The 23,877-nt window shown below is 28.1% G+C and overlaps 7 protein-coding genes across 11 annotated transcripts in view; 4 read left to right on the forward strand and 3 right to left on the reverse strand.

The window, feature by feature from the left end:
• Nucleotides 1–9,250, forward strand: part of LOC132907299 (chromobox protein homolog 1-like) — a 194,306-nt gene extending 185,056 nt beyond the window's left edge. The window contains exons 1-4 of one of the 2 annotated variants that reach the window (XM_060960287.1): nt 6,923–7,047; nt 7,436–7,543; nt 7,627–7,864; nt 7,953–9,250. In XM_060960287.1, coding sequence (XP_060816270.1) covers nt 7,448–7,543; nt 7,627–7,864; nt 7,953–8,179 — 561 coding nt within the window. In that variant the 5' untranslated portion in view covers nt 6,923–7,047; nt 7,436–7,447 and the 3' untranslated portion in view covers nt 8,180–9,250. Of the gene's footprint in view, nt 1–6,922; nt 7,048–7,435; nt 7,544–7,626; nt 7,865–7,952 lie in introns of those variants that run through there. The other variant, XM_060960378.1, reaches the window with a different exon arrangement.
• Nucleotides 187–3,749, forward strand: LOC132906499 (probable ATP-dependent RNA helicase DDX10). Its single transcript, XM_060958785.1, has 12 exons — nt 187–396; nt 466–657; nt 743–1,015; nt 1,156–1,277; nt 1,355–1,556; nt 1,630–1,792; nt 1,870–2,053; nt 2,129–2,305; nt 2,411–2,619; nt 2,692–2,888; nt 2,974–3,374; nt 3,485–3,749. Exons 1-12 carry the CDS (start codon nt 301–303, stop codon nt 3,615–3,617), a joined length of 2,349 nt encoding a protein of 782 aa, XP_060814768.1. The 5' UTR covers nt 187–300; the 3' UTR covers nt 3,618–3,749.
• On the reverse strand, nt 4,066–6,441 carry LOC132906572 (isocitrate dehydrogenase [NAD] subunit gamma, mitochondrial). The gene is made up of 3 exons (XM_060958914.1): nt 6,286–6,441; nt 5,945–6,173; nt 4,066–5,783 (listed from the first exon to the last, which is right to left on the reverse strand). The coding sequence occupies exons 2-3, from the start codon at nt 6,158–6,160 to the stop codon at nt 4,845–4,847; spliced, it is 1,155 nt and encodes a 384-aa protein (XP_060814897.1). The 5' UTR covers nt 6,161–6,173; nt 6,286–6,441; the 3' UTR covers nt 4,066–4,844.
• On the reverse strand, nt 9,215–12,440 carry LOC132907003 (CCAAT/enhancer-binding protein zeta). The gene is made up of 4 exons (XM_060959752.1): nt 11,004–12,440; nt 10,309–10,933; nt 9,823–10,233; nt 9,215–9,721 (listed from the first exon to the last, which is right to left on the reverse strand). Exons 1-4 carry the CDS (start codon nt 12,108–12,110, stop codon nt 9,240–9,242), a joined length of 2,625 nt encoding a protein of 874 aa, XP_060815735.1. The 5' UTR covers nt 12,111–12,440; the 3' UTR covers nt 9,215–9,239.
• Nucleotides 12,441–12,682: 242 nt separating this feature from the next.
• Nucleotides 12,683–17,351, reverse strand: LOC132913687 (myb-binding protein 1A). The gene is made up of 10 exons (XM_060972198.1): nt 17,148–17,351; nt 16,846–17,043; nt 16,376–16,774; nt 15,713–16,299; nt 15,497–15,609; nt 14,889–15,412; nt 14,168–14,821; nt 13,833–14,081; nt 13,324–13,757; nt 12,683–13,231 (listed from the first exon to the last, which is right to left on the reverse strand). The coding sequence occupies exons 1-10, from the start codon at nt 17,322–17,324 to the stop codon at nt 12,805–12,807; spliced, it is 3,762 nt and encodes a 1,253-aa protein (XP_060828181.1). The 5' UTR covers nt 17,325–17,351; the 3' UTR covers nt 12,683–12,804.
• Nucleotides 17,352–17,669: 318 nt separating this feature from the next.
• Nucleotides 17,670–21,015, forward strand: LOC132913538 (eukaryotic translation initiation factor 4H-like). Of its 4 annotated transcripts, none has more exons than XM_060971971.1 (6): nt 17,670–17,895; nt 18,583–18,753; nt 18,852–19,102; nt 19,333–19,380; nt 19,441–19,569; nt 19,647–21,015. In XM_060971971.1, exons 1-6 carry the CDS (start codon nt 17,864–17,866, stop codon nt 19,790–19,792), a joined length of 777 nt encoding a protein of 258 aa, XP_060827954.1. In that variant the 5' UTR covers nt 17,670–17,863; the 3' UTR covers nt 19,793–21,015. The 4 variants fall into 4 exon arrangements, with proteins under 4 accessions (XP_060827954.1, XP_060827938.1, XP_060827962.1 ...); XM_060971979.1 differs by having other exon boundaries at nt 17,675–17,895; nt 18,852–19,069; XM_060971955.1 differs by having other exon boundaries at nt 17,673–17,895; nt 19,333–19,569.
• A 308-nt stretch (nt 21,016–21,323) lies between these two features.
• LOC132913421 (septin-1) lies at nt 21,324–23,471 on the forward strand. The gene is made up of 6 exons (XM_060971767.1): nt 21,324–21,751; nt 21,916–22,108; nt 22,197–22,455; nt 22,536–22,901; nt 22,980–23,084; nt 23,155–23,471. The coding sequence occupies exons 1-6, from the start codon at nt 21,728–21,730 to the stop codon at nt 23,285–23,287; spliced, it is 1,080 nt and encodes a 359-aa protein (XP_060827750.1). The 5' UTR covers nt 21,324–21,727; the 3' UTR covers nt 23,288–23,471.
• The last annotated feature ends 406 nt before the right edge of the window (nt 23,472–23,877 follow it).

Below are 23,877 nucleotides of genomic sequence, written 5' to 3' on the forward strand. Positions count from 1 at the left end.
CAAATAATTATTTTTATTTATTTTATATTTCGTATACTTTTCCGCTTTTAAAGAAAATTATAAATACATATAATGTATTCGTTGCATATAGTTTAAATACGAATATTAATGTACTTCGCTGTTCTATTTAAATATTCAAATATGTATTCTTGATATGCACATGTCTATAGTAATTCAAGTAACACTGTTGCAGTTAGCGCCTAGTTGTACAGTGGCGTTGTAATTATATACATCGGTTGTTCACATAACCTCATAGATAGGTTATATAGGTTATACAATCTCAGATAAATCTAATATACAATGTCAAAAAAACAGAAAGTGAGAATTTACAATACGAAGAAAAAACCATTTCCTGAAACAAAAATAATTACTAATCTACAATCTAAATATGATACTGTAAGTTCTAATCCTTTTTTTCAAGTCTGTAAAATTTTGTAAGATTTTATAAGATTTATATGTTTACAGATCGATGAAACGAAAATAACAGAATTTACAGATCTTCCACTTTCACCAAAAACCTTGAAGGGTCTGACAGAAAATAATTATATTGAAATGACAGATATTCAAAGACAAAGTATTGGATTAGCATTGCGTGGAAATGATATATTAGGAGCAGCAAAAACTGGCAGTGGGAAAACTTTGGCGTTTCTTATTCCAGTAAGAGATTTTATTAAATTTATGTAATACTTTAATAAAGAAATTTGTAACAAAAATTTATAATAAAGGTCTTAAATTGTTTAAGGTCTTAGAGATATTGTATTGCAAACAATGGACAAGATTAGATGGACTCGGTGCACTTATTATTACACCAACCAGAGAACTAGCTTATCAAATATATGAAACACTAAGAAAAGTTGGTCAACATCATGATATTTCTGCTGGTCTTATCATTGGTGGGAAAGATCTAAAATTTGAAAAAAGACGTATGGATCAATGCAATATTGTTATATGTACTCCTGGTCGTTTGTTACAACATATGGATGAAAATCCATTATTTGATTGTATAAATATGCAGGTAAATAGATACAGGAATGTAAATGGATCGTTAAATGTGAAAATGTTAATTAGCTTAATCATCATTATACAGATAAATAATAATTAAATAATAACAATGTATTTTTATTTATCTATATCTTTTATCTATTACAATTGTAGGTATTGGTATTAGATGAAGCTGATAGATGTTTAGATATGGGTTTTGAGCAAACCATGAATTCTATTATTGAGAATCTACCTCCAAAACGGCAAACTCTTTTATTTTCTGCAACACAAACAAAGTATGCATATTAAAAAAGAAGTAAAGCATAATCATTCTTTATACTTATTAGATTATGTTTATTTAATTTTTTAACAGGTCTGTAAAAGACTTGGCCAGATTGAGTTTGAAAGATCCTATGTATGTGTCTGTTCATGAACATGCTACACATACCACACCTGAAGCACTTGAACAAAGTTATGTTGTTTGCGCTTTAGAAGACAAAGTTTCAATGTTATGGTCATTCATACGAAATCATTTAAAACGAAAAATTATTGTTTTTTTCTCTAGTTGTAAGCAGGTATAGCAATATTTGTTATAATTTATTTCAACTAAATATGAAAAATAATATTATGGCATCTATTATCTTTAAGGTAAAATATATATTTGAAGTATTTTGTCGATTAAGACCGGGTATAAGTTTGTTATCACTTTATGGTACCTTACATCAACTTAGAAGAATGGAGATTTACGAAACTTTTTGTAAAAAACAATCTGCAGTTTTGTTTGCAACTGATATTGCTGCTCGTGGTTTAGGTAAGGAAAAAGAATGATTCTTCACGTGATTCTGAATTAGCTTGAATATTGCTATTCATAATCTAGATAAATTTTAGATTTCCCTGCTGTGGATTGGGTTGTACAAATGGACTGTCCTGAAGATGTAAATGCTTATATACATCGTGCTGGTAGAACAGCTAGATTTCAACGAAATGGTGAATGCTTGTTGGTTTTATTACCATCTGAAGAAAAAATGATTGAGAAACTTAAAGAACGCAAAATCCCAATATCCATGATACAGTGAGTTAAAAGTCTTTCTTAAATAAATAATTAAACAACTTATAATGTTTATATATTCAAATAATATGTATTTAGAATTAATCCAAATAAATTGCAATCTCCACAACGTAAAATAGAAGCACTATTAGCAAGGGATGTTTTGTTAAAAGAAAGTGCTCAAAGAGCATTTGTATCATATATAAAATCAGTCTTCTTAATGAAAGATAAAGAAGTCTTTAATGTTCGTGCATTAAATACCGATTTATTTGCAAGGTATAGTATATATATATATATATATATATAAATACGCGTAATAATAATTTTAATGACATAAGCAACTTTTGATTTATTGTTTTGCAATTAATTTTTTGATTTTAGATCTTTAGGTTTAGCCATACCTCCAAGAATTCGATTCCTTCAAAGAATAGAACAAAAACAACGATCTGATAAAAATAGTGAAAAAATGAAACAATTTACTGCTAATGATAAATTAAACTGCAATGTAGATGAGCAAATAAGTGACTATAAAGGAAATAAAGAAGAAGAAATTAGATCTCAGACAATGAATCCAAATAACTTTGCATTTGGTATAAAAATAAATGTTAAAATTTATCAAATTATGTATTTTTTTATGTAAATATATTTATTTTTTTATACAGATGATAGCGATGATGATGATATATTAACTGTGAAACGAAAAAATATAAACCTTGATGATATACCAATTGAAATCAATGATGAACAGGACGAAAATGTGAACAAAAAGAAAGCCGTTACAAAAGCCGCAATAGCTAAAAAAATTCTTCGAAAAAAAATAGTACCAAATAAAAAAATTACTTTTGATGATAGAGGAGAGGTTTGATTCATTTTTTCTTGCTTTTTCCATTAATTATAAATATAAATCTCTCAAATGTGCAATCATAACATATTTCACTTTACAGGAATTACTAAATCCCTCTAAAGATAAAGTTTCCGAATTAGCTAGACAATATGAAAATGAAGAAGGTTCTGGAATTAACATAGAAATAGCTAAGCAGATATTACACGAAGAAGATAAATTTGATAAGCAACGCTTTAGAGAAAGAGTAAAAGAAAAACATAGGGAAGAAAAAAGAAAACTAAAAGCTAGCAGGAAGGAAATAAATGATAAAGATGATGAAGATGATCAAGATGAAATTAAGAATACTATAAACGACTATGCTAGTGAGGAAGCAGACAGTGATTTAGATTTATCCTGGTTACCAGATCCAGATAAAATTTATGGCAAGCAGCAAGAAAATTATGAAGAAATTATGAATGTTCCAGAAACACAGGAAAGTGAAGAAGAAAGCAGCATACATAGGTTCGCATTTTAACAACTTGTATTAAATTCATTATGTCTACAAAAATATATTTGTTTTATTTCTAATATTAATTTTATCTTTGGTACACATATTTTTTTATCATTTACAGATTACCTAAAAGAAAACTCATAACACAAGATGAATACAAAAAGAAAAAGAAGAAACAAAGAACATGTCATGAAATAGACAATGCAGATTTAAAAGTAGACGAGGAATTAGCATTACAACTTCTACAAAATTGAATTATTATAGGATTTTCACTGATCAAGATTTTAATCATTTTTACATATTCTATAATACAATATTGTTAATACTAAATATTTTTCATTATCTAAACATCTTGTAAATGAAATAAATTAAATTAAGTCCTCGGATATATTGTACTCTAAATCATTTGTTCAGTGAGTTATCATTAGCATAAAATTATTAAAGACATGTATAAATATTACATAATTGCAAGAAAATATTTTTTATTTACATCAGAAAATATTTCAGATGTAAATAAAAAAAATTTACATCTCAAACACGTCTTATAAGAATAATTACAATATTTAATTTCTATTGATAATTGTTCTTATAGCATATATTTTACAAATTTTGAATATTAATAATTCAGTATATTACAATGTCTTTATATTACATGAAATATCATTATAATACAGGTATCAAATTTGTCATTTTACTTAAAAATTGTTATAATTTTGTGCGATTTACATAATTGTATAGAATTCGTTTTAAGTAGAGAATACAGTTACTGCTGTCAATTGCAATAATATTTTAACATTATACCAAATACAATGAATATTCTTTCTAAAAAGCAAAATTAAATATATATGGTTCTACATTATTACGAGGGTGAGTCAAAAAGTAAGTTGCATTCATCTATAACTTTTTGTGTATTAAAAATATCTTGAGGAAACTTGGCAGCAAAGTGACAACATTTCTCAATACTTGTGTTCTAAGATTATATTGATATTTTCGACATAACGATTGCCTTTCATTTGTTATCAATCGTGAAACATATCGCGTTCGTCGGATCGGACATTCACACTCGGCACGATCCACGAAGAATATACTAGAAAAATTCAAGTGGAACGTATAGCAACTTCCGTACAGTCTAGACCCAGACCTTTCGCCTTATGACTTTGATGTCTTCAGGCCAATAAAAAAAAGCGTTCCAAAGTGATACGGCTCTGATGAAAAAGGTCGAAGTGCGACGTGAAAATGGTTATCGCAAGTTGGACGACAATTCTTTAACTATGCAATAGAAGAACTGGTATCGTGATATGATAAATGTCTCAATAAACATTGGAATTATGTAAAAAGTAGTACTTAGATTCTATTTTCAAATAAATATTAATCAAATAAAAACTAACTTCAAATACTGAATACTTCATTTTAATACAAATACTACTTACTTTTTAATTCTCCCTCTCATATTAGGTTTAGCAAGATACACTGTATCAGTCTTAATCAGATGCTGTTTTAATATATTTCATTATAGCATCAACAACTTCTCTACTGCTAGCTTGTCCACCAAGATCACGAGTATGTATACCTTGGTTAATAGTTCTATTGATAGCATTTTGAATTAACGTAGCGTGATGCTTATGTCCAAGATGACGTAACATATCAACAGCAGCATTTAACATTGCAATAGGATTAGCAATATTTTTCCCAGCAATGCCTGTACCAGTATTACGAGTACCTGGTTCAAACACTGTGTAATGGTCACCATAATTTTTACCTGATAATAATCCAGCACCACCTAATAAACCACATACTACATTCGATACAATTGCCCCATATAAATTGGTTGTTAACACTATATCAAACTGATGTGGATTAGAGACCAATTGCATACAAGTATTATCAATAATCATATCATTATGAATAATATCTGGATAATCTTTTGCAACTCTTTTTGATGTTTCTAAAAACAACCCATCAGAAAGCTTCATTATATTTGCTTTATGAACTGTGGTAACTTTTTTTCTTCCATTTCGCTTAGCATATTCAAATGCATATCTTGCAACACGTTCAGAATTACTAGTTGTAATCACCTTCATACTTTCCACAACACCCTGTACACTTTCATGCTCTAACATAGCATATTCCCCCTCTGTATTTTGTCTCACAATAACAATATCAATATTTTTATGCCGTGAATTTACTCCAGGATATGATACACAATGTAAGACATTTACATAAAGATCTAACTCATTTCGAAGAGCAACATTTCGAGAAAGTACACCAGCTTCTGTACTACGAGTTTCAATGTTTCCTTTTAATGCTACACCATTTCTACGGATTGATGTAATAGCATAATGTAAATCAACATTGTCATCTGCATTTGGATCAATATCTACGTCTTCAAAATCTACTGGTACACCTGCATAACTGAAAACCTATAAAAAATATATAAAAAGATTATATAAGACTTCCTGCTTTAACATATTGTTTAAAAATTTAACAAGACATTTAATGTAATAATTTAAAGAGTATACAAGTAATGACATATACCTAAAAGATCATTTTTTCCTAAAAGTATATAAAAATTTTGTTGTACCTCTTTTACATAGGTCATCAATTCTGGACCAATTCCAGCACCAGGCAAAACAGTAACTGTGTGTCGTCCTCCATAGTGAGCTTTTGGTATGGGCATTACCTTTTTAATAGTTGGGGTTTTATGTTGTATTTCAAATGCAGAGAGTGAAGCACATCTATGAATTTGAGATATAACAGTTTTTGGACGTAAATATTTAATAACTGATCGGGCAGCCATGTTGAGTATTAATCTGCAAATTAATTATAAAATATAATTAAATTTTAATGTTAATTATTTAATATCAATAAACTACATGGTTTGATCACATACTATTACCTTACAAAATTCTATTTTAACAATACCTTGAAAGTCCTTGCCAACAATGCCAACAATGCCAACTCCAAACTCCAAACTTACAACGCCGTTTAATCCATAACTTTTATAAAGAGTGGAAGATCGATATTAAAATTTTACATAATAGTGCCATCTACAAAAATAATCTTTAATACCATGCACAATACAAACTTTAATTAACGTTAAATACTTTTTAATACTATTCTGTATATAATGCTTCTTGTTATAATAGTATATATTATAATTTTTATAAAAGATTTAAAATATTAATTATTTGGCTAAATTATTTGTTAGAACAATTAATTTTAGAATTGATTGTAGTACATCAGCAAACTTCAATATTTTTAATATTAAACAAAATATTTATTGTATTGCAAGTCAAAAAGTTTCATATTTTGTTTGATGATGATCGATACCAAACAACATGATATTCTTTAAGAAAAGTTTAATGTATAATGAGTTTAATGTTTAATGTTTAACACTCCAACAAAAACCTTTGTTTATAGTAAAAATGTATTATATTTTGATACCATTTTTGTAATTATTATGATGTTTTGTGTTTTAAATTAATAACTATTTATAAAGAAATGTCAATGACATAAAATATTTGTTTACTTCAGTGAATAATAAATTTGTAAAATCATTTGCGAATGATATGTTGGTCACACTGTTATTTTTCGCGGCAACGCGGTAATAAGACGCTAAAGCGCCAGAAAGCCCGCCGCATCAATCGTAGTTGCATCTCTACCCAATTTGTACCTATCCTTTAAGTAAGTATTATAATTAAAAATAGTGGCCAGGCAGTTACAGATATAATCATAATTAATATTAATATTAGTTTATATTATTCATTAGCGATTAGCTTTTACCGTAAGTTCACAAGAAAAATCTTTGATTGCTTCCCGGCTGTCGTACCGCCATTTTGCATCATGGTCGTTTCTCTTAGCATCTTTGAACCTTTTTCTTACAAAATTATTGAATGTATTGTTATTTTATACTGAAATAATTTTTCCAGTTATTTTTCGTATGAATTTATTATTTACATACAATGAATTATTTTGACTATGACTGTATATTCAATGTCAATACTGTTTTTTAGTCATTTGGTTTATAATTTTTATTTTAACATCCTTTGTTATGTATAAAATATATTTGCAGTATTAAAACAGAATGAGCAAAGGGAAGGAATCATCCCCTGGAGAAAGCGCAGGAGGAGAGGAATTCAGCGTTGAAAAAGTTTTAGATAGGAGAGTGGTTAAAGGAAAAGTATGTGATTTTGAATATATATTATACATATATATTTCTTATATATTCGTTAAGATTACTGTTTGTTAACTATATATTGTTAGGTTGAATATTTTCTAAAATGGAAAGGATATTCCAATGAAGAAAATACATGGGAACCAGAGGAAAATCTTGATTGTCCAGATCTAATCGCACAATTTGAAGAACAACGTAAAAAGAAAGAAGCAGCTGCCACTGGTAAGCGGCATGAAGATAAAGAACAAAAGAAACGAAAAAGTTCATCTAGTGGTCCTGTACTTACTCATACTAAGAAAAAAATGACTGAAGATAAGAAACCTGAAGGTAAAATTTATTTTTAGCTCTTTAAACCATGTATTTAAATAATATACATATAACATGTTTTTAATTACTTCATTTTAATTGCACATAGGTTTTGACAGAAATTTAGAACCTGAACGAATTATTGGTGCAACAGATTCAAGTGGAGAATTGATGTTTTTAATGAAATGGAAAGGAACAGATGATGCAGATTTAGTACCTGCTCGAATTGCTAATGAGAAATGTCCGCAAATTGTGATAAAGTTTTATGAAGAACGATTGACATGGCATAGCCCTGCTCATGACGAAGAAAGTTCAGTAAAAGCTGATGCAGAGTAGCGTTCAGCCTTCCGATATACATACACAGCACGCTTTAGAATATGTCGTATATAAAAAATAGCGTGTACAAAATGAAAAATATGAAGATTTATTGATCATTGCACAGTCATACTATAAATTTTAATGTTTTTTTTTATGGTTATTGATAACTTAAAAATTAAGAGATAGGCCATCCTTATTATGTTATTGTTAGTCAAAATATAATTACTCTTAATCTTAAAAACAGGAAATATACTTCCATAAAGTCTATACTCGCAACTTCTTTTGCAACTGTTACATTTTTGTATAAGGATCAATAAAAAGTTTATTTTTCATTGTTAATTTAAATATAAAATTTAGTATGTCCAATGTAAATTAGAACAGTATGTATTTCAAATGTAACGTGTTTTTTTATGTAATTTTTCCTCTGATTGCTTAATTTGCAATTAACTTTTAAATTGATGAACATGATTATACGATAATTGCGGTTGCTAAAGAAGTTGAAATTGATTATTTTTATTCAAATACAATGTGACAGTGTACAGTAAGTACAGAAATATGAATGAAAATAATCTTTTAATTTGTAAAAACCTTTTTGATGATAAAAATACTTTTACATAAGATAATAGTGTTATTATAGTGGAAGTATCGAATATTTCTGTCAAAAAAAAAAAAAAAAAAAAAAAAAAAAAAATAAATCTTTTTACTGTTTTTGTAAATTAATCTTTTACATAATGCATCAAATTGAAAATATGTTAACTGTCTATTAACGATTTAAATTATTTTTTTTACAACATTCAGTATCAACAATGTAATGTAGATTAATGTTTTCGTGTCTAGTAATTATGAAAGTAAAGTAAAAAAATGTTTTAGTATATAGGTATATATGTAGTTCCTTAATTTGTATAACGTATCAATTAAAGCATCCATTTTTTGTAATTTATAAATTCCTTAAATCTTTAATACGTTTGTTACTACTGAAAGATTGTTAACGTATAACATACACAATTTTTCTGGTGACAGCGAGCACAAAAAGAAAAGCATGCTATATAAAAGCTTTTAAAATATATTTATTTTATAATTAATGTTTAACCCTTTTTACATTTCTTTTAAAAATCTTGGAACCTTTCCGTTTATTTCTATTTAAAGAATTTCTGAGTTTCTGATGTCGTTTAATCTCCCATTCTATTTGTTTCGAACTTGCACCATCCAAAGTATTAAATGCATTTGTGCCACCAGTTTTACCTTTTTGTTTACTATGTTCTTCTAACATTTCTGCAAATTTTTCTGCTGATACAAATATGTTGCTATCAATTCCTTTTGAATTTTTATTTTGCTTCTTTATATTTGATTGAATATTGTCATCCAAAGCTTCATCAATATCTTCGTCAAACTCTAACTCACTAGCATCATCGTCATCATCTAGGTCAATATCACTTAAATTCTGTAATTCATCATCAGTATCATCTTTATCTATATTTTCTTCTAACTCATGTATATCATGAGAATTATTACTATCTTCACTTTTATTATCATCAAAATATTCATCTTCTTCCTCAATATCTACAAATATAATAAATGTTTATTTTTAGTTTTCATATAATATGAAATATCTTAAAAATAATTTCTAGATTAAAAGTAAATTACAAAAAATAGATACATACCTTTCTTCTTTCTTCCAGTTTGAATATCAGCTGCAATATCTAAATCTCCAAAGTCTTTATTATCTGTTAATCTGTCTAACATATTGTCAAATTCTTCGCTATTAACACTCTCTATATCATCGTCTTCAACTTTAAGTTCGTGTTTAAATTCTTTTTTCTGTTTTAAATATCGATATAAATATAATTCATCAACTGGAATGCGTTCTTCTCTTTCATTGAGATATGACATACTATCAACTGGTACACATCTAATACCTTTAGGTGTATACCCTGCACGATGTGCTAAAGGGTCATTCTTTCTCTGCACTTTTTTATCTTCTAACTTTTTTGGATTTTTAAAAACATAACGATCTAGAAAACGCATTAAGGATAAATCTTCTAATGGGTCTCCTGTGTAATTGATTGGTTTCCCTATAATAATAAAAATTATATGTTACAATTGATTTTATATGCAATACATATGAAAATAATTATACTGTGAAGTACCTTCAAGAATAGTATTTGCAAATAATGCAACACTTGGATGATAATGCTTAGATAATGTTATGAACTCTGTATTTAAACCTCTAGTTATTCCAGCATAAAGGGGATTGCGACAAAAGGGGTCATATTCCTTATGTGAATTGAAATCAATTTTTATGTTATTTCCTGTTTTATTTTCAGATTTAATTTCCTTATCAATATTGTATTCAGATACAACATTCATTAATAAAATGGAGTCTTCTAATTTGGATCTATCATTAGAAGGATAAGAGATATTTTTATTTTCTGGACTTAATGAACTATCTTTAGATTCAAGATCTTCATTTTCAATTTTGATAAAATCTCGAGGTTTTAATAATAGAGTTTTTAATTCCTTATGTGCCTGTAAAACTTGGGATATTACATATAAAGTAGCACATGCCATATTTGCAGGAAAATATAATATGATTTGTAAAGTTCTTTTGACAAAGGCATATGAACGTTGTTTGTTACGATCATTTTGGAGAACTCTGAATAATAGATTAAGAAACAGTGCACGTTTGTTTGCCACCCCAATTTGTGGATCTAATAATTTCCGATAAAAGGTTGAATAAAATCTGTTTGATTGGGCTTCATCTTTACCTGTAATCTACAGGAACAAAAAAAATAAAAAAAAATGTTGGACCTTATAATTAATATATTATAATTTACATACTTACCTGGTATAATAAATTAAGTGCATTTAAAGAAACATTAAAAGATCCAATATGTACAACTTTGTATACAGAGTCTATATAATCATTCAACATATCTGAATCCATGTTTGCAAATGGATATGCTCTATTTACACCAGCTAAAATTGCTCCCATCATTCTAGAATCTGGCTCTCCCCTTTTTAAACAAGCTTTAAAAAAGGCAAAATAGACTTCAATAAGTGTAGAAGCAAGCTTTTCATCCTTCTTAGTTAGAAGAAATTGCGTCAATAAGCATATTGCATAGTATTGAGCACGTTGTGCTACATTTCTTCTAAATAATAATTTTTCAACTTCTCTCAATACAGCAAGTTTCATGTTGGGATGTTCATATAATAACTTATTTAAACAAAATATAACTTTAGATCCTATTTTACTACTTGGATCTCCTATTTTATTAACAATCAATTCTAATAACTTGTGTTTTTGTTCAACATTTCCTATTAATAAATCTTTCATCGTTGATATTGCTATTTCACGATTTGTATCCACGGTATCAGATGCAATACTAGCTAAAGACATTACAAAATGTTCATACTGTTCATGTAATTGATCTTCAAAATACCAATGAGCCATTAGTTTTTTTCTTGCTACACCTAATTTAATAAGTGCATCTCCAGAACTAAATTTGTCAAGTTCATCTAAATTTTGTTCTTCGAATTTCAATAATTTAAATTTAGGATGAAGTAGATCTGATAAAAACAGATCTTTTAAAGATTTTATGATCATATTGCATTGATTATGTTTTGCAACTCGTACTTGATTTATAAGCTTTGTAAGTCGAGTTAAATTGTATTTTGGATTGTCTTGCACTAATACGATAGCAGCTGCTACTTTATCTGAGGTTGTACCTTGCGTTAATGCTGTTCGTAACCATGCTGTTTCTGAATCAGTATATTTTGATTCTTTTAATTGGTAAACAGAAGTTTCTGCATCTAAATATCTTTTTGCTTCATCTTTTAAATTCAATATTTCTATTTCAGATTTTGAATGTTTACATGGTTCCTCTTCTTTAGGATATTCTTCATACCACTTACCACTCTTTGTGTTCACTTCTTTAAGTCCCTTTTTCATCTTATTACAGATAAAAATTCAAATATTTACGTAAAAATATATTTAGAAATATTAAATGAACAATATATATTTTGTAGGGGAATATTCTTATCTCGTGGTTAACCTTAATATGATATGAGTATATTAATTTTAATTTTAGTTAGGTTATATTTTCACAATAATAAAGAATATTTACTACACAAATATCAATTAATGTTATTTTAGGAGAACAAAAATTGTTAACTTTTTTACAATCTTGTAGTTTACGACATGTAGAATCAGAAAGTATAAAGGACAAGCAATCCTCTAATTCGAAAGTTATGACTAAAACTATAGTCGTACGCGTGCATATAAATAGGTATCGACAATAGCGTACAGGTCCCACAACTTAAACTTTTAGTGGTGGAGAATGTTATTATTTTTAATAAGCAATTCTTCTACCATTAAAATACCATGAAACGTAACGTTAAAATGATTTCATATACTTTTTAACATACATTATTTAGAATAAATTTATATTTTTCACGAAATGAAAATTTACAATAAAAGATGTGGAAGAAACTTGTTCATTAATATAATTTAATATATTAATATAACGTTAATAGCTTATGTAAAAGGTTTATTTATATATTTTAAAGCTGTACAAAAAAGACTCTTTAATACATACTTTTATAAATGCTTATATAAAAATAACAATTCATTTTTATTTCATATATCAAGCAGTTTGCGTACTTTTTCTTTTTTTCGCTTTATTACCACCTGATATACTTTTGAGCATCCTCTTTTGTGAAGAATTAGAACTAGTCTGTCCAATTTGAGAATTTCCGTTCTCAAAGAGTGATACATCTTTATCTGATTGATCATTAAAAGCAAAAGAACTGAAGTTAAAAGGTTCAAAACCTTCAGACGTTACTTTTTGACGCAACATCCGAGCTTCCTTTTTCAATAATTGTTTATCTCTCTGTTTACTTTTATTTTTTTTCTTTTTTTTGAATTCGTGCCTCTGTGACGTAGAAGTATCTGAATCGCTTTGTATACTTCTATTTTCTTGTGTATTATTTAACTGCTCTACATTATTTTTAGCATCTTTGATCTCCCCATTTACCATAGCATTTTGTTTATTTTTAGCTCTTTTCTGTGATCTAAGATAATAAAACGAATATTATTATTTAATTTTATATAACAATATAACAATAAAATTAATTAATAAAATTTTGTCAATTAGTATACTTACATATTCACTGGAATTCCAATCTGCACTGCTAATCTATTGTATGCTACTTTTGTATCTTTCGCAAGTGATACATGAGCTCTGTATGTTGTGAGTATATTCCCAATGTCATTCCAATTCCATGCTTGTTTTAAATGATGCATGTAGACGCTTCGCAATAATGTTAACAGAAGAAAAATATATCTTTGTCTGACCTCTTTTCCTATTGCAGTGCCATTAGATGTAACAACTTGTTCATTTTCAATTTTATGCATGTTAATTATTTCTTGGAGTGTGGTTATAGTATTTTTGCATAACGTTTTTTCCAGTTTTATTCTTATATCAGAATGTCTGGTATCTGAATGAACTAATCGACCATTATTATAAAATATGGTTAAAAATTCAAGAGCATATCCTCTACGAAAAGACCTCACAGTACTATCAAAAGCAAAGTCAACCTATAAAAAGAAATATTAAAATTATTTATTACTTAATACTTAATCAATCTACTAAAATAAAAACCAAAAATTTACCAGTAAAGGAGCTAGCTGCCAGTTACCCTCCCATTGTAATTGTAGTATGCTCTTAAATAATACAGGGGATAGTACACAATCTCTTTTTTTGAAAAAGGCCGTTAAATTTTCTCCATAAATTTTAATTATTGTATCTGTAGATACACTAGCTTGTTGCGCACATCTCACGAGGAATGTACAGCACTCAGCTAATTTATCACTCATTTCATGATAAATTGATGTGGTTCTTTCTCCTTTCTCTATTAAAGCCTTAAAATGTACAATTTTTTTTTCTAATTATATGTTAATATAAAGTATAATTTCAAGTAAGTTGATATGAAGTATTATATAATTACCTTTAATATTACTATTAATAATTCTTCATCAACATTTTCTGTATCTTTAAATTTTTTTACCATCGATAATATTTTTAAACAAGATCGAACTCGATTATAAAGAGGTTTTTGATACGGATCTTTTATGCAATATTCTAATAAGGTAAAGAGAGGAAGTAACATATCAAGTACAATTGCCATTGATGGGGCACATTCTAAATAAGTTTCTAGTAAATCTATGACTCGAATTCTGAAATGGGTTAAAGCTTGGGCTGATTTTTCTTGTTTTTTGGATCGCGATTGACGATTTTCTCGAAGAATTCTAAATGCTGCTGCTAATGATTCATCTAATCGTTTTCCTTCTTCCTCGCCGATGTTATCTACATTTATATCATCATCATCCATTTGAACGGAAACATCACCTAATGCTTGACTTACTGCCATTCGTAATCTATCAGTTAATGTCTCATCTTCATTTTCATTCATTGATTCTTCATTTGAATCAGAGTCATTATCCGACGAAGTCTCCATTTCATCATTAGTATTTTCTTCATCACTTTTATCATCTTCTTCACTGTCAGAATTCGATGCTACATCTGATGAAATTTCTTCTTCTTCATTATCATAACCATTTCTTGTTACAAGTGGTCCTTTCTCATTTGTTACATCTAATACCTAGAAATAGAAAATTCGAAATATAAGAATCACTAATTTTTTAATTACATTTATAACATTTACATACTGCTAATATTTGATGTATAGCTGTTGGCGTTACATAGGAACAAATATGTGGGAAAACACATCCCACTAATGATCGTAACAAATGGTCGTTTTTAGAATAAAAAGATAATAACAAATCAACAACTACTTCTACCCATTCTGGCTCATCATTTAGCTTTTTATTACTACCAGTTTTATGCTTTTTAGTCTGTTTTAATACTCTTTCATAACAACTTTGCAGTTCATCAATAGCCATAATTGCCATTTGTGGGTCTGAGAATAATTGTAAACCCATGTGTAAATTCATTGTATGAAATACTGGTACAGCTTCTGTCTTTCTCGAATTATTTTCTAAATTTTTTATTGAATATATCACTTTTTCCCATGAATCTTTTGCTTCATTCATTAGTGGATTCCTTAATTTCAATGTTTGCTCTTTCAAATTAATATTTACAAAATGAACTAATTCACTTAATATACTTCGTAAATCGTTCAACCTTGGTAATTTATGATCTAGTGCATGATAAAATGTTTCCTTAAATTGAGCTATAAACAAAAAAGGTACAATTTACAGAAGCAACAAAAAATATATACGTATATTATAATATTAAATATATAAATAATATTTACGAGCTAGATCTACCCCAACATTAGGCACTTCACATAATCCATAAGTAAATAAAAACTTCAACTGATCTAATCTCCATTCTCTATCCATAAGCGTTTTAGAGTGTCCTATTAATCTAGTAAAACATAATAAACAAATTAGATATATTCAGAAATATATGTAAATTACTGCACCAAAGATGAAACATATTAGATGCCACCTCTCGAAATATCAAATACCTTGTTAATAAATGAGCAGCATAAATTCTTTCAGCATTTGTCCAAAAAGATTCAGCTTTGAAATTTGATTTATTCCTAGATATTGTATTTTCAATTATACCTCTGTATATTTTTGATACTTTCTTTATACCATCTAAGTCCAAATTTCCAGTAAGCATTTGAATTATTTTTGTACCTGTTTTTTTCTCGATCATTAAATCACCTGGATACAATATTAATTTCTTTAATACAGCAATTTGTATTTTTAGTTTAGTATCATCACTGTTTGTAGCTGATATTAGCAAATTTAAGACTTCTTTAAATCCAAGAAGTACTTCATCTTTGTTATGATTTTTAGATCCAGAACATTTTTTTAACATATGCTGCACATAGTTTGGTGACAATAATGACGGAAGTATAGATTTATCTCCGATATTTGACAATATCAATTTCAGGATTTGTATAACTAAATATTCATCAGTTTTAGATGGCTTTGCAAATTTCTGATCTATATGAGTCCAAAAGTCGATAATGAGATCAGTTGATTTTAAATTCTCACAAAATAATTTGAATACTGGATGATGACATGATATAATTCTTGATAAGCCCTAAGCATTAATAATGTATTAGTTAATATACCTATTACAAATAATATGCATAAATCAAATTATAGATTATACTTACCAATAGTACTTTTACTATATCATTCATGGATTCTTTAGTAACAATATGTTCTGTACCAAAATGTGTTTTTGAAAATTTATCATTTACAAGTGATGGGCACTTATTCTTTATTACTAACAAAGCATAAAATGAATCTAATGTTTGTTCTGCCCATGGCTTGCCAAATTCTTTTTCAATAATTGGCCAAATTGATCTTTTAATACAATTAGTATCAACTTGATTCACAAATTCAACAAGAAATGAAACAGAAACAAATGATAAATAACTACGTTGTTTGCCTGTACTGATAAGATTTTGAATAGTTTGTAGTTGTATTGCACTAGAGCTTTTTGAGAGTATTTTAGACCTTATTAATGCTCCATATCCCAATATGCGTCCCATATAAATGTCACCATTTTCCTGAAATGATATGGTTGATACTAAATACAAAATACTTACTATCATAATATAAAACAAATTGATTTTCTTACACTTTTGCTATTGCTGTTTACTGGATGTAACTCATTGTCTACTATAGATAAAAAATTTTCTATGGACGTATCAGGATTCATCGTCAGAAAGCCTGTCAAAGTCGTATAAAAACCTATACGTGAACTGGTTTTTGAAGAGCCTAGGCTTCGAATAAGCCTTCTCATAGCATACTTAAATTCTTGACTATCATTGTGTTCCTAAAACATTATATTTATAAATAATTTATCGATTAAAACACTGATTACTTTTCATCCTATACAAAAACGATTTATTTTAAGGTTATCTTGAAATATATACTTACTGAATTTTGTTGAATTAAATATTTTAATAAGGCAATCCCACCATGTATTCTTTCTGATTCTACTTCACTTCTAAGTTTAGTAAAATAATCAAGCATTGCACAATCTACTTTACTTATATCTTTCATTTCAAAGTTATTTGAAACAACCTCTACCATGTGCATAGTCTCGTCTGCCATCTTGCTTTAGTTCAACTAGAACTATGTGAATCTAATAGGTACCTAGATGAGAAAAATGTCAAAACAATCGAACGAATTAATATTTTAACAATCTTGCAATAATAGTTATTTAAATGAACCAAATAATGAATAGAATATGAAATTAAAAATGTACGTTTCATTTTTTAATTACATAGACTGTCAATCGTTTTCGTTAAAAATTTCGTACCTTTCTAAAACTGTCGAATTGCTATAAATAAAATTTTTTAGTAATATTATGCAACCCAACTACATAAATAAATTATTTTCTAAAAAGGACTTATCATAATCTAATAGTCGACAAATTCATATTAAAAGTAGCAGCAATTGTATTCCCCACTACAGATTCTTAATCGTTTCATAAAATATTGTCAAAATTTACTAATACATGTAACGGTACCTGAACTAAATAAGTTTGCATAGATTCACGATTTCAAATTCTTTAGTGATTAGAGAAGTGCCATCTTGAACATAGTATTGTACTCGACCCGCGCGGTCCCGGTCAGTTTCGTGTATGCAATATGGCTGGTCGAGGTGGTTACGAAGATTTAAGGCAAGTATAGGGTAAAATTTCTTTGGTGTACGATAGTTATTGAGATTTTTTCGATATAGAGCAAGGGTGATATTTAACCATTACATCGAACTGGTACAAGAATGCTCCTTTTCTTTAATAATTTTACGATTTTAAGGTTAAGTGAGTTTCGATTAGAGTGCAGCGCAGCACCTTGCAGATATGGTACCTTCGACACGCGGCTTTATTTTGGCCGGCCAAACAATAGTCTATCTTAGTCGTAGCATTATTAACGAAAATGTTAACTTAGAATTCGTGCGATATATACAACCCATTTGTTTAGAAATACTATTGAATACAATACACAAAAGTAATTAACTCTACATAGTTTGTTAGAATATGTGCTTAAGAAAGTTAGTGTCTAAATGAGTGCCAGAACTATAAAATTCCACATACTTCTGCTATTCTTTAGTTAATACTTAAAAGTGAAAACAAAACTTTGTGTAATTTTTTGAAATATTAAATTACTATGTATCAATTCTGAAGTGTTCAATGTTATTTTTTATTAAATGAGGTTAAAAAGTAGTGAAACGTAAAAGTGGTGCTATATTCTTTTACGAATATTAATTGTATAAAATTTGTACAAAGTTCTGTGCATAAAATGTTTTTATAAAACAATATCGAATTTAACAAAATTTCTGTGTATAAATGTAAATTGCTTTTATGCAGAGATTATGGGGGTGGATATCGAAGTGGCAGAAAACCATTGCCAACGGAACCACCTTATACCGCATTTGTGGGAAATTTGCCAAATGGAATTGTACAAGGAGATGTTGATAAAATTTTCAAAAAACTTAATGTTAAAGGAATCAGATTGGTTAAAGATAAAGAAACTGATAGGTAAGTTAATTTTGATATGATTATATTATACATCTTCTGTAATGTCAAAGTTATTATCTTATCACTGTCTTACTTATTATCTTATTTTGTTTTTATAGGTTTAAGGGTTTTTGTTATGTTGAATTTGAAGAATTGGCAGATTTAGAAGCTGCCTTGGAAATGGATGGAGCAGTAGAAGTAGATAAAAGTGTCATCAAAATAGATGTAGCAGAGGGTAAAAGAAATGATCGAGGAGGTGGCTTTGACAGAAGAGGTCGCAGTGGCGGTGGTAGTGGAGGAGGCTTTAGAGGGAGAGATGGTGGCCGTGGTGGATATGGTGATGATTTTGGAAGCAAATCTATGTATTCTAGTAAGCGTTATGCTTTGCATAACGTATATCATAAATATTTTAAGTTGGACTTCATAAACTAATTTGATAGATACAGTAGTAGTTAAAGTTCCAATGCAAGATTTCAAATTTTAGTTTAAATAACTGTTTTAAAATAAATTCTTATATTGTATATGCATACACATATATGTATATATATACACAAAGGCATATTGTTATTAGAAATTAAACTTTATATAATAACTGTGCAGGAGGCTATGTAGGTCAAGGCCAAGGCCAAGGTCATGCTGGTAGACAAGGTAGTACATGGGACATGAGGGGTAACCGGGCTAACTATAGTCAGTTTAATGATGATACAGGAGGTGGAAGTCGAGAATGGTCACGTAATGCGTCATCTAAATCATATGGCAATAGACCACCTCCTCGTGGAACTGGGTCTGACCGAAAACCATTTCATGATGAATCATTTCACAAAGATCCACCTCCAGGTTTGTCTGTATATAAATATTTTACTGAAATTTTATCTTTAAAATAATAAAAATAATTCCCAATATTGTTATTACAGCTGATACAAGTGGAAGGAAACGTCTGGTATTAGCACCAAGAACAATTCAAGATCCAATAAATGCAATCGCAGAATCAAGTAAATCAAGCTCAATTTATGGTGGTGCAAAACCTCGGGAGGAAAAAATTAATACTGATGACAAGTAAACACATTATCATTATTAGTTTCTGATTCCCTAAATTTCAGGGAAAGGAACTTTCCCAACAAAAATATTTGAAAACAAAAATCAAGATCCCCTAGTTTCCTCGAATGTAGTGGGGAAAATCTCTTCTGAGATGAAATTGGAATAATTTTTATTTATCCCTAAGGGGAATCTTTCCCACAATAATAATGAAAAGTGATTTCATGAGATTCTTAAGTTCGACGTATTTGACATTTTTAATTAAAAATAAAAATTTTTCATCGAGTGCCCCCCTCTCTTTACACTAACTTCTTAGTTTTAAAAAATATAATAATAAATTGGGAATTTGAAATAAAAATTGTGTGCACCATCCATGCTTAAGTAATATTGGTTATGTGTAATTATATATATATATATATGTATATATATATATATATATATATACATATGGCCAATCGTATCACATATGTATGTATATATATGTGTGTATACGTGTTTGTACGCAGTTATATATATATATATACATATGTATGTATGTATGTATGTACACACGTGCGCGCACACACACAAACTTGAATTATATGTGTGTATATATATGTGTATACACGTGAATAATGATGTGATATGGAAAGTACATTTTAATATTCACGTCAATTTCATGTTGGGTATTTGTATCAGATTATAATAATATTGATGGTATGTGTACAAACTATTACAAATATATACTATCACCATACATACATTTGATTCCGTATAAAAACTGATCTTCTCTAATAGTATCGTACTCGAATAATCTTTGTTTTAAGGAGTACAAGAAACATTGTCCCTCTTTTCATTTCCTTCCTTATAATTTTTATGTTTCACTTTAACACCAATCATTGTATGAGCATATTAAGATGATTTATAAATAATTGTTTAATATAAAAAGTCATATATGATAAAAAATATTAAACAATTATTTACGCGCTTGTGAAATAACAACAAATAATTATAAAGAATAAAAAATATTTGAGTGATTGAAAAAAGTATACATCACTGAATGGTATGAGGATAATGTGTTGATTATTACGCATTACTATTGTGTAACGAATTAATTAATTATGCTAGTAATAAATATCGATCATTTGAAAAGATGTCGATGATTATGAGATAATAAGTAAAGAAAAACTTGAATTAATGACAAATATTATATAAAACTATGCTTGTATATGATATTATTTCCTGAATAAAGTAGTCGTTTGCCTTGTATTTGTGTAATGTATCTTTAGAAGATTAAGAAACAGAAAATAAAATTAATGTATAATTTGAACTGCGAATATTGTGTAACATTCTTAATATTTTGTAAGTTGTATTATTAAATAATTTAATATTCAATTTTAATATAACTTTTAAATATTAAGCGAATATACGATTATAATTAATTAAGATCAATTATTATACTTAAAATTAAATACTTAACATTAATTTATGTTAAGGAATTTTGTAACTTAAAAACAAAATTATAATCATAGTACGTTTTATGGAATACCGAAGTTTATTTCGATAGCCACGCCTAAACTTCTCCCTTACTAAGGGTACCCCTCCTTATTCCTAACACAGATATACAATATTCCCATGTACCGTAACATTTCCTGTACAGTCGGTGCAATATCTTTGTTTCGTAGTCAATGAATCTATAATAAAAGTGTTTAATTCTGTTAAATATAATATTGTTTGTTTATTCAATGCATGCAAATAATAGGAAAGTGATGTCAATTAAAGCAGGAAATTTTAAGTTCAAATAACCTATTATTCATCCTATTCATGATATATATACGTATATTTCGGGTATCTTGCCTTCTGTCACAATACGGCGCCTGTTAACTTGGAATTCAGTTTCTGATCCTTCTTGATAATATTTGAAGACAGCACGCAACGATATTAACGTCTTCTTACCGTCAGATTGAATTAATACGAAAAAATGTCTAGTGAAAGCGTAAAAACGGTGGGTATAATATAATTGAAACGTAAACTTTTTTTTATATTTTTACATACTTTTTTATTATGAAAAAGAAGATGTTTGTATTATTTATTAAATATTATATTTTTTGCGAAATATGCATTTGAAATACGATTTTGATTTGTCAACTTCTACCTTGTTTTTGATAGTTTGCTAGTCTTGAAACACCTGGATATGTGGGATTTGCAAATTTACCTAATCAAGTCCATAGAAAATCAGTAAAAAAAGGATTTGAATTTACATTGATGGTTGTTGGAGAATCTGGTCTTGGAAAATCTACATTAGTGAATAGTTTGTTCCTTACTGATTTATATCCAGAACGTATAATTCCTGATGCTATAGGTAAATTAATCTTTGTTTATATATTTTCAACTATATATTTATATGTCTCACATATATTATAGTCAATATATTAATATAATCTAAACAGAGAAAACTAATCAAACTGTTAAACTTGATGCCTCAACTGTGGAGATTGAAGAAAGAGGTGTCAAACTTAGATTAACTGTTGTTGACACCCCAGGTTATGGAGATGCAATTGATAATACAGATAGTTTTAGAGCTATCATACAATATATAGATGATCAATTTGAAAGATTTTTACGTGATGAAAGTGGTTTAAATAGAAGGAATATAGTAGATAATAGAATACACTGTTGTTTTTATTTTATTTCTCCATTTGGACATGGGTAAGATATATTAATTACATGTTTTTTCTTATTGTGGTATAAAATATCGATACCTTCATATATCTTTTTATCTTTACTAGACTAAAACCTTTGGATATAGAATTTATGAAACAACTTCATAATAAAGTTAATATTGTGCCAGTGATTGCAAAAGCTGATGTACTTACAAAGAAAGAAGTACTGCGTTTGAAAAAACGAGTTATGGAAGAAATTGAAGGTAGTGGTATAAAGATTTATCCTTTACCAGATTGTGATAGCGATGAAGATGAAGATTACAAAGAACAAGTTAGACAACTAAAAGAAGCAGTTCCATTTGCCGTATGTGGAGCAAATACCTTATTAGAAGTAAAAGGACGAAAAGTACGTGGACGACTGTATCCATGGGGTGTAGTAGAAGTTGAAAATCCAGATCATTGTGATTTTATAAAACTAAGGACAATGTTAATGTATGTGGTATTTATTTAAAAGGATATATTAAGTGTTGAAGGGAATTTTCATTATTTATTGTTTTTTTATATTTATAGCACACATATGCAAGATTTACAAGAAGTAACTCAAGAGGTACATTATGAAAATTATCGCAGTGAAAGACTAGCAAAAGGAGCTCCTGTGCCACCTCGGAGACAAACGTAAATATGATGTTATAATTATAAGAAAATATTTGGACCATACTTTTTAATTCAATCCTTTTGCTAATAGGATTGCAGAATCTGAAAGAAGCAATTCTGTATCGGAGAAGGATCGTATTTTACAAGAAAAAGAAGCTGAATTACGACGAATGCAGGAGCTAGTGGCTGTAATGCAGGCGCAAATGCAACAACAACAACCTTAATTATATATGCTTTCTGCACAAATGTGTGAAGAAAAATTAATTCTTCACCATTACAGGTGCCAAAAAGTTGTATTAAATGATTAATTAATTAATGCTATTCAAGACAATTTAAACATAAATTTACAATTTTCAAGAATTTATTTTTGACAATCTTAATCAAGAAATATATGTTTTTTATTGAATATTTTTGATTCAGAAAACTATAGGTGATTAACTAGACATAAAATTGAATGTGTTAACAAAATCGACAAGTAAAGTAAATTCAAAGTACAGAAAACTAATTATAGATAAAGTAACTATAATTTCATAATTACACAACACAGAATGCGTAATAAGTGCCTTGCATATTTTTCTTTAATAAAACAACTTATAATTTTAATTATTAAAATACAAATATCAAAAATAGTATATAATCTTTTTATAAAATAAAGCTATTATAAAACAATTTGTACTTCTTAAAATAACGAATGTAATACAGTTAATATTCGGTAAAATATTACATAGTATTTATATAATATAATACATAAAGATAAGCAGAAATAGTCTTTTTAAGTATAACATAAAATATAGAAAATCTCATTTTAAAATAG

The sequence above is a fragment of the Bombus pascuorum genome, chromosome 1 (assembly GCF_905332965.1).
Source record: "Bombus pascuorum chromosome 1, iyBomPasc1.1, whole genome shotgun sequence".
Classification (NCBI taxonomy): domain Eukaryota; kingdom Metazoa; phylum Arthropoda; class Insecta; order Hymenoptera; family Apidae; genus Bombus; species Bombus pascuorum.

What these genes read in the sequence shown, in the direction of transcription:
- LOC132906499 (XM_060958785.1), top strand. Translation starts at nt 301, where the DNA reads ATGTCAAAAAAACAGAAAGTGAGAATTTACAATACGAAGAAAAAACCA. An exon ending in TACAATCTAAATATGATACT is followed by an intron (nt 397 to 465) that starts GTAAGTTCTAAT and finishes ATATGTTTACAG; the next exon opens with ATCGATGAAACGAAAATAAC. An exon ending in GAAGAAAGCAGCATACATAG is followed by an intron (nt 3,375 to 3,484) that starts GTTCGCATTTTA and finishes TATCATTTACAG; the next exon opens with ATTACCTAAAAGAAAACTCA.
- LOC132906572 (XM_060958914.1), bottom strand. Translation starts at nt 6,160, where the DNA reads ATGGCTGCCCGATCAGTTATTAAATATTTACGTCCAAAAACTGTTATA. An exon ending in TGATGACCTATGTAAAAGAG is followed by an intron (nt 5,784 to 5,944) that starts GTACAACAAAAT and finishes TATTTTTTATAG; the next exon opens with GTTTTCAGTTATGCAGGTGT.
- LOC132907003 (XM_060959752.1), bottom strand. Translation starts at nt 12,110, where the DNA reads ATGAAAAAGGGACTTAAAGAAGTGAACACAAAGAGTGGTAAGTGGTAT. An exon ending in TGCAAATACTATTCTTGAAG is followed by an intron (nt 10,234 to 10,308) that starts GTACTTCACAGT and finishes TTATTATTATAG; the next exon opens with GGAAACCAATCAATTACACA. An exon ending in AACTGGAAGAAAGAAGAAAG is followed by an intron (nt 9,722 to 9,822) that starts GTATGTATCTAT and finishes TTATATTTGTAG; the next exon opens with ATATTGAGGAAGAAGATGAA.
- LOC132913687 (XM_060972198.1), bottom strand. Translation starts at nt 17,324, where the DNA reads ATGGCAGACGAGACTATGCACATGGTAGAGGTTGTTTCAAATAACTTT. An exon ending in TGTTGGGGTAGATCTAGCTC is followed by an intron (nt 15,413 to 15,496) that starts GTAAATATTATT and finishes TTTTGTTTATAG; the next exon opens with CTCAATTTAAGGAAACATTT. An exon ending in GGCAGCTAGCTCCTTTACTG is followed by an intron (nt 13,758 to 13,832) that starts GTAAATTTTTGG and finishes TTCTTTTTATAG; the next exon opens with GTTGACTTTGCTTTTGATAG.
- LOC132913538 (XM_060971955.1), top strand. Translation starts at nt 17,864, where the DNA reads ATGGCTGGTCGAGGTGGTTACGAAGATTTAAG. An exon ending in GGTGGTTACGAAGATTTAAG is followed by an intron (nt 17,896 to 18,582) that starts GCAAGTATAGGG and finishes GCTTTTATGCAG; the next exon opens with AGATTATGGGGGTGGATATC. An exon ending in TCACAAAGATCCACCTCCAG is followed by an intron (nt 19,570 to 19,646) that starts GTTTGTCTGTAT and finishes TTGTTATTACAG; the next exon opens with CTGATACAAGTGGAAGGAAA.
- LOC132913421 (XM_060971767.1), top strand. Translation starts at nt 21,728, where the DNA reads ATGTCTAGTGAAAGCGTAAAAACG. An exon ending in CTAGTGAAAGCGTAAAAACG is followed by an intron (nt 21,752 to 21,915) that starts GTGGGTATAATA and finishes TGTTTTTGATAG; the next exon opens with TTTGCTAGTCTTGAAACACC. An exon ending in TATAATTCCTGATGCTATAG is followed by an intron (nt 22,109 to 22,196) that starts GTAAATTAATCT and finishes TAATCTAAACAG; the next exon opens with AGAAAACTAATCAAACTGTT.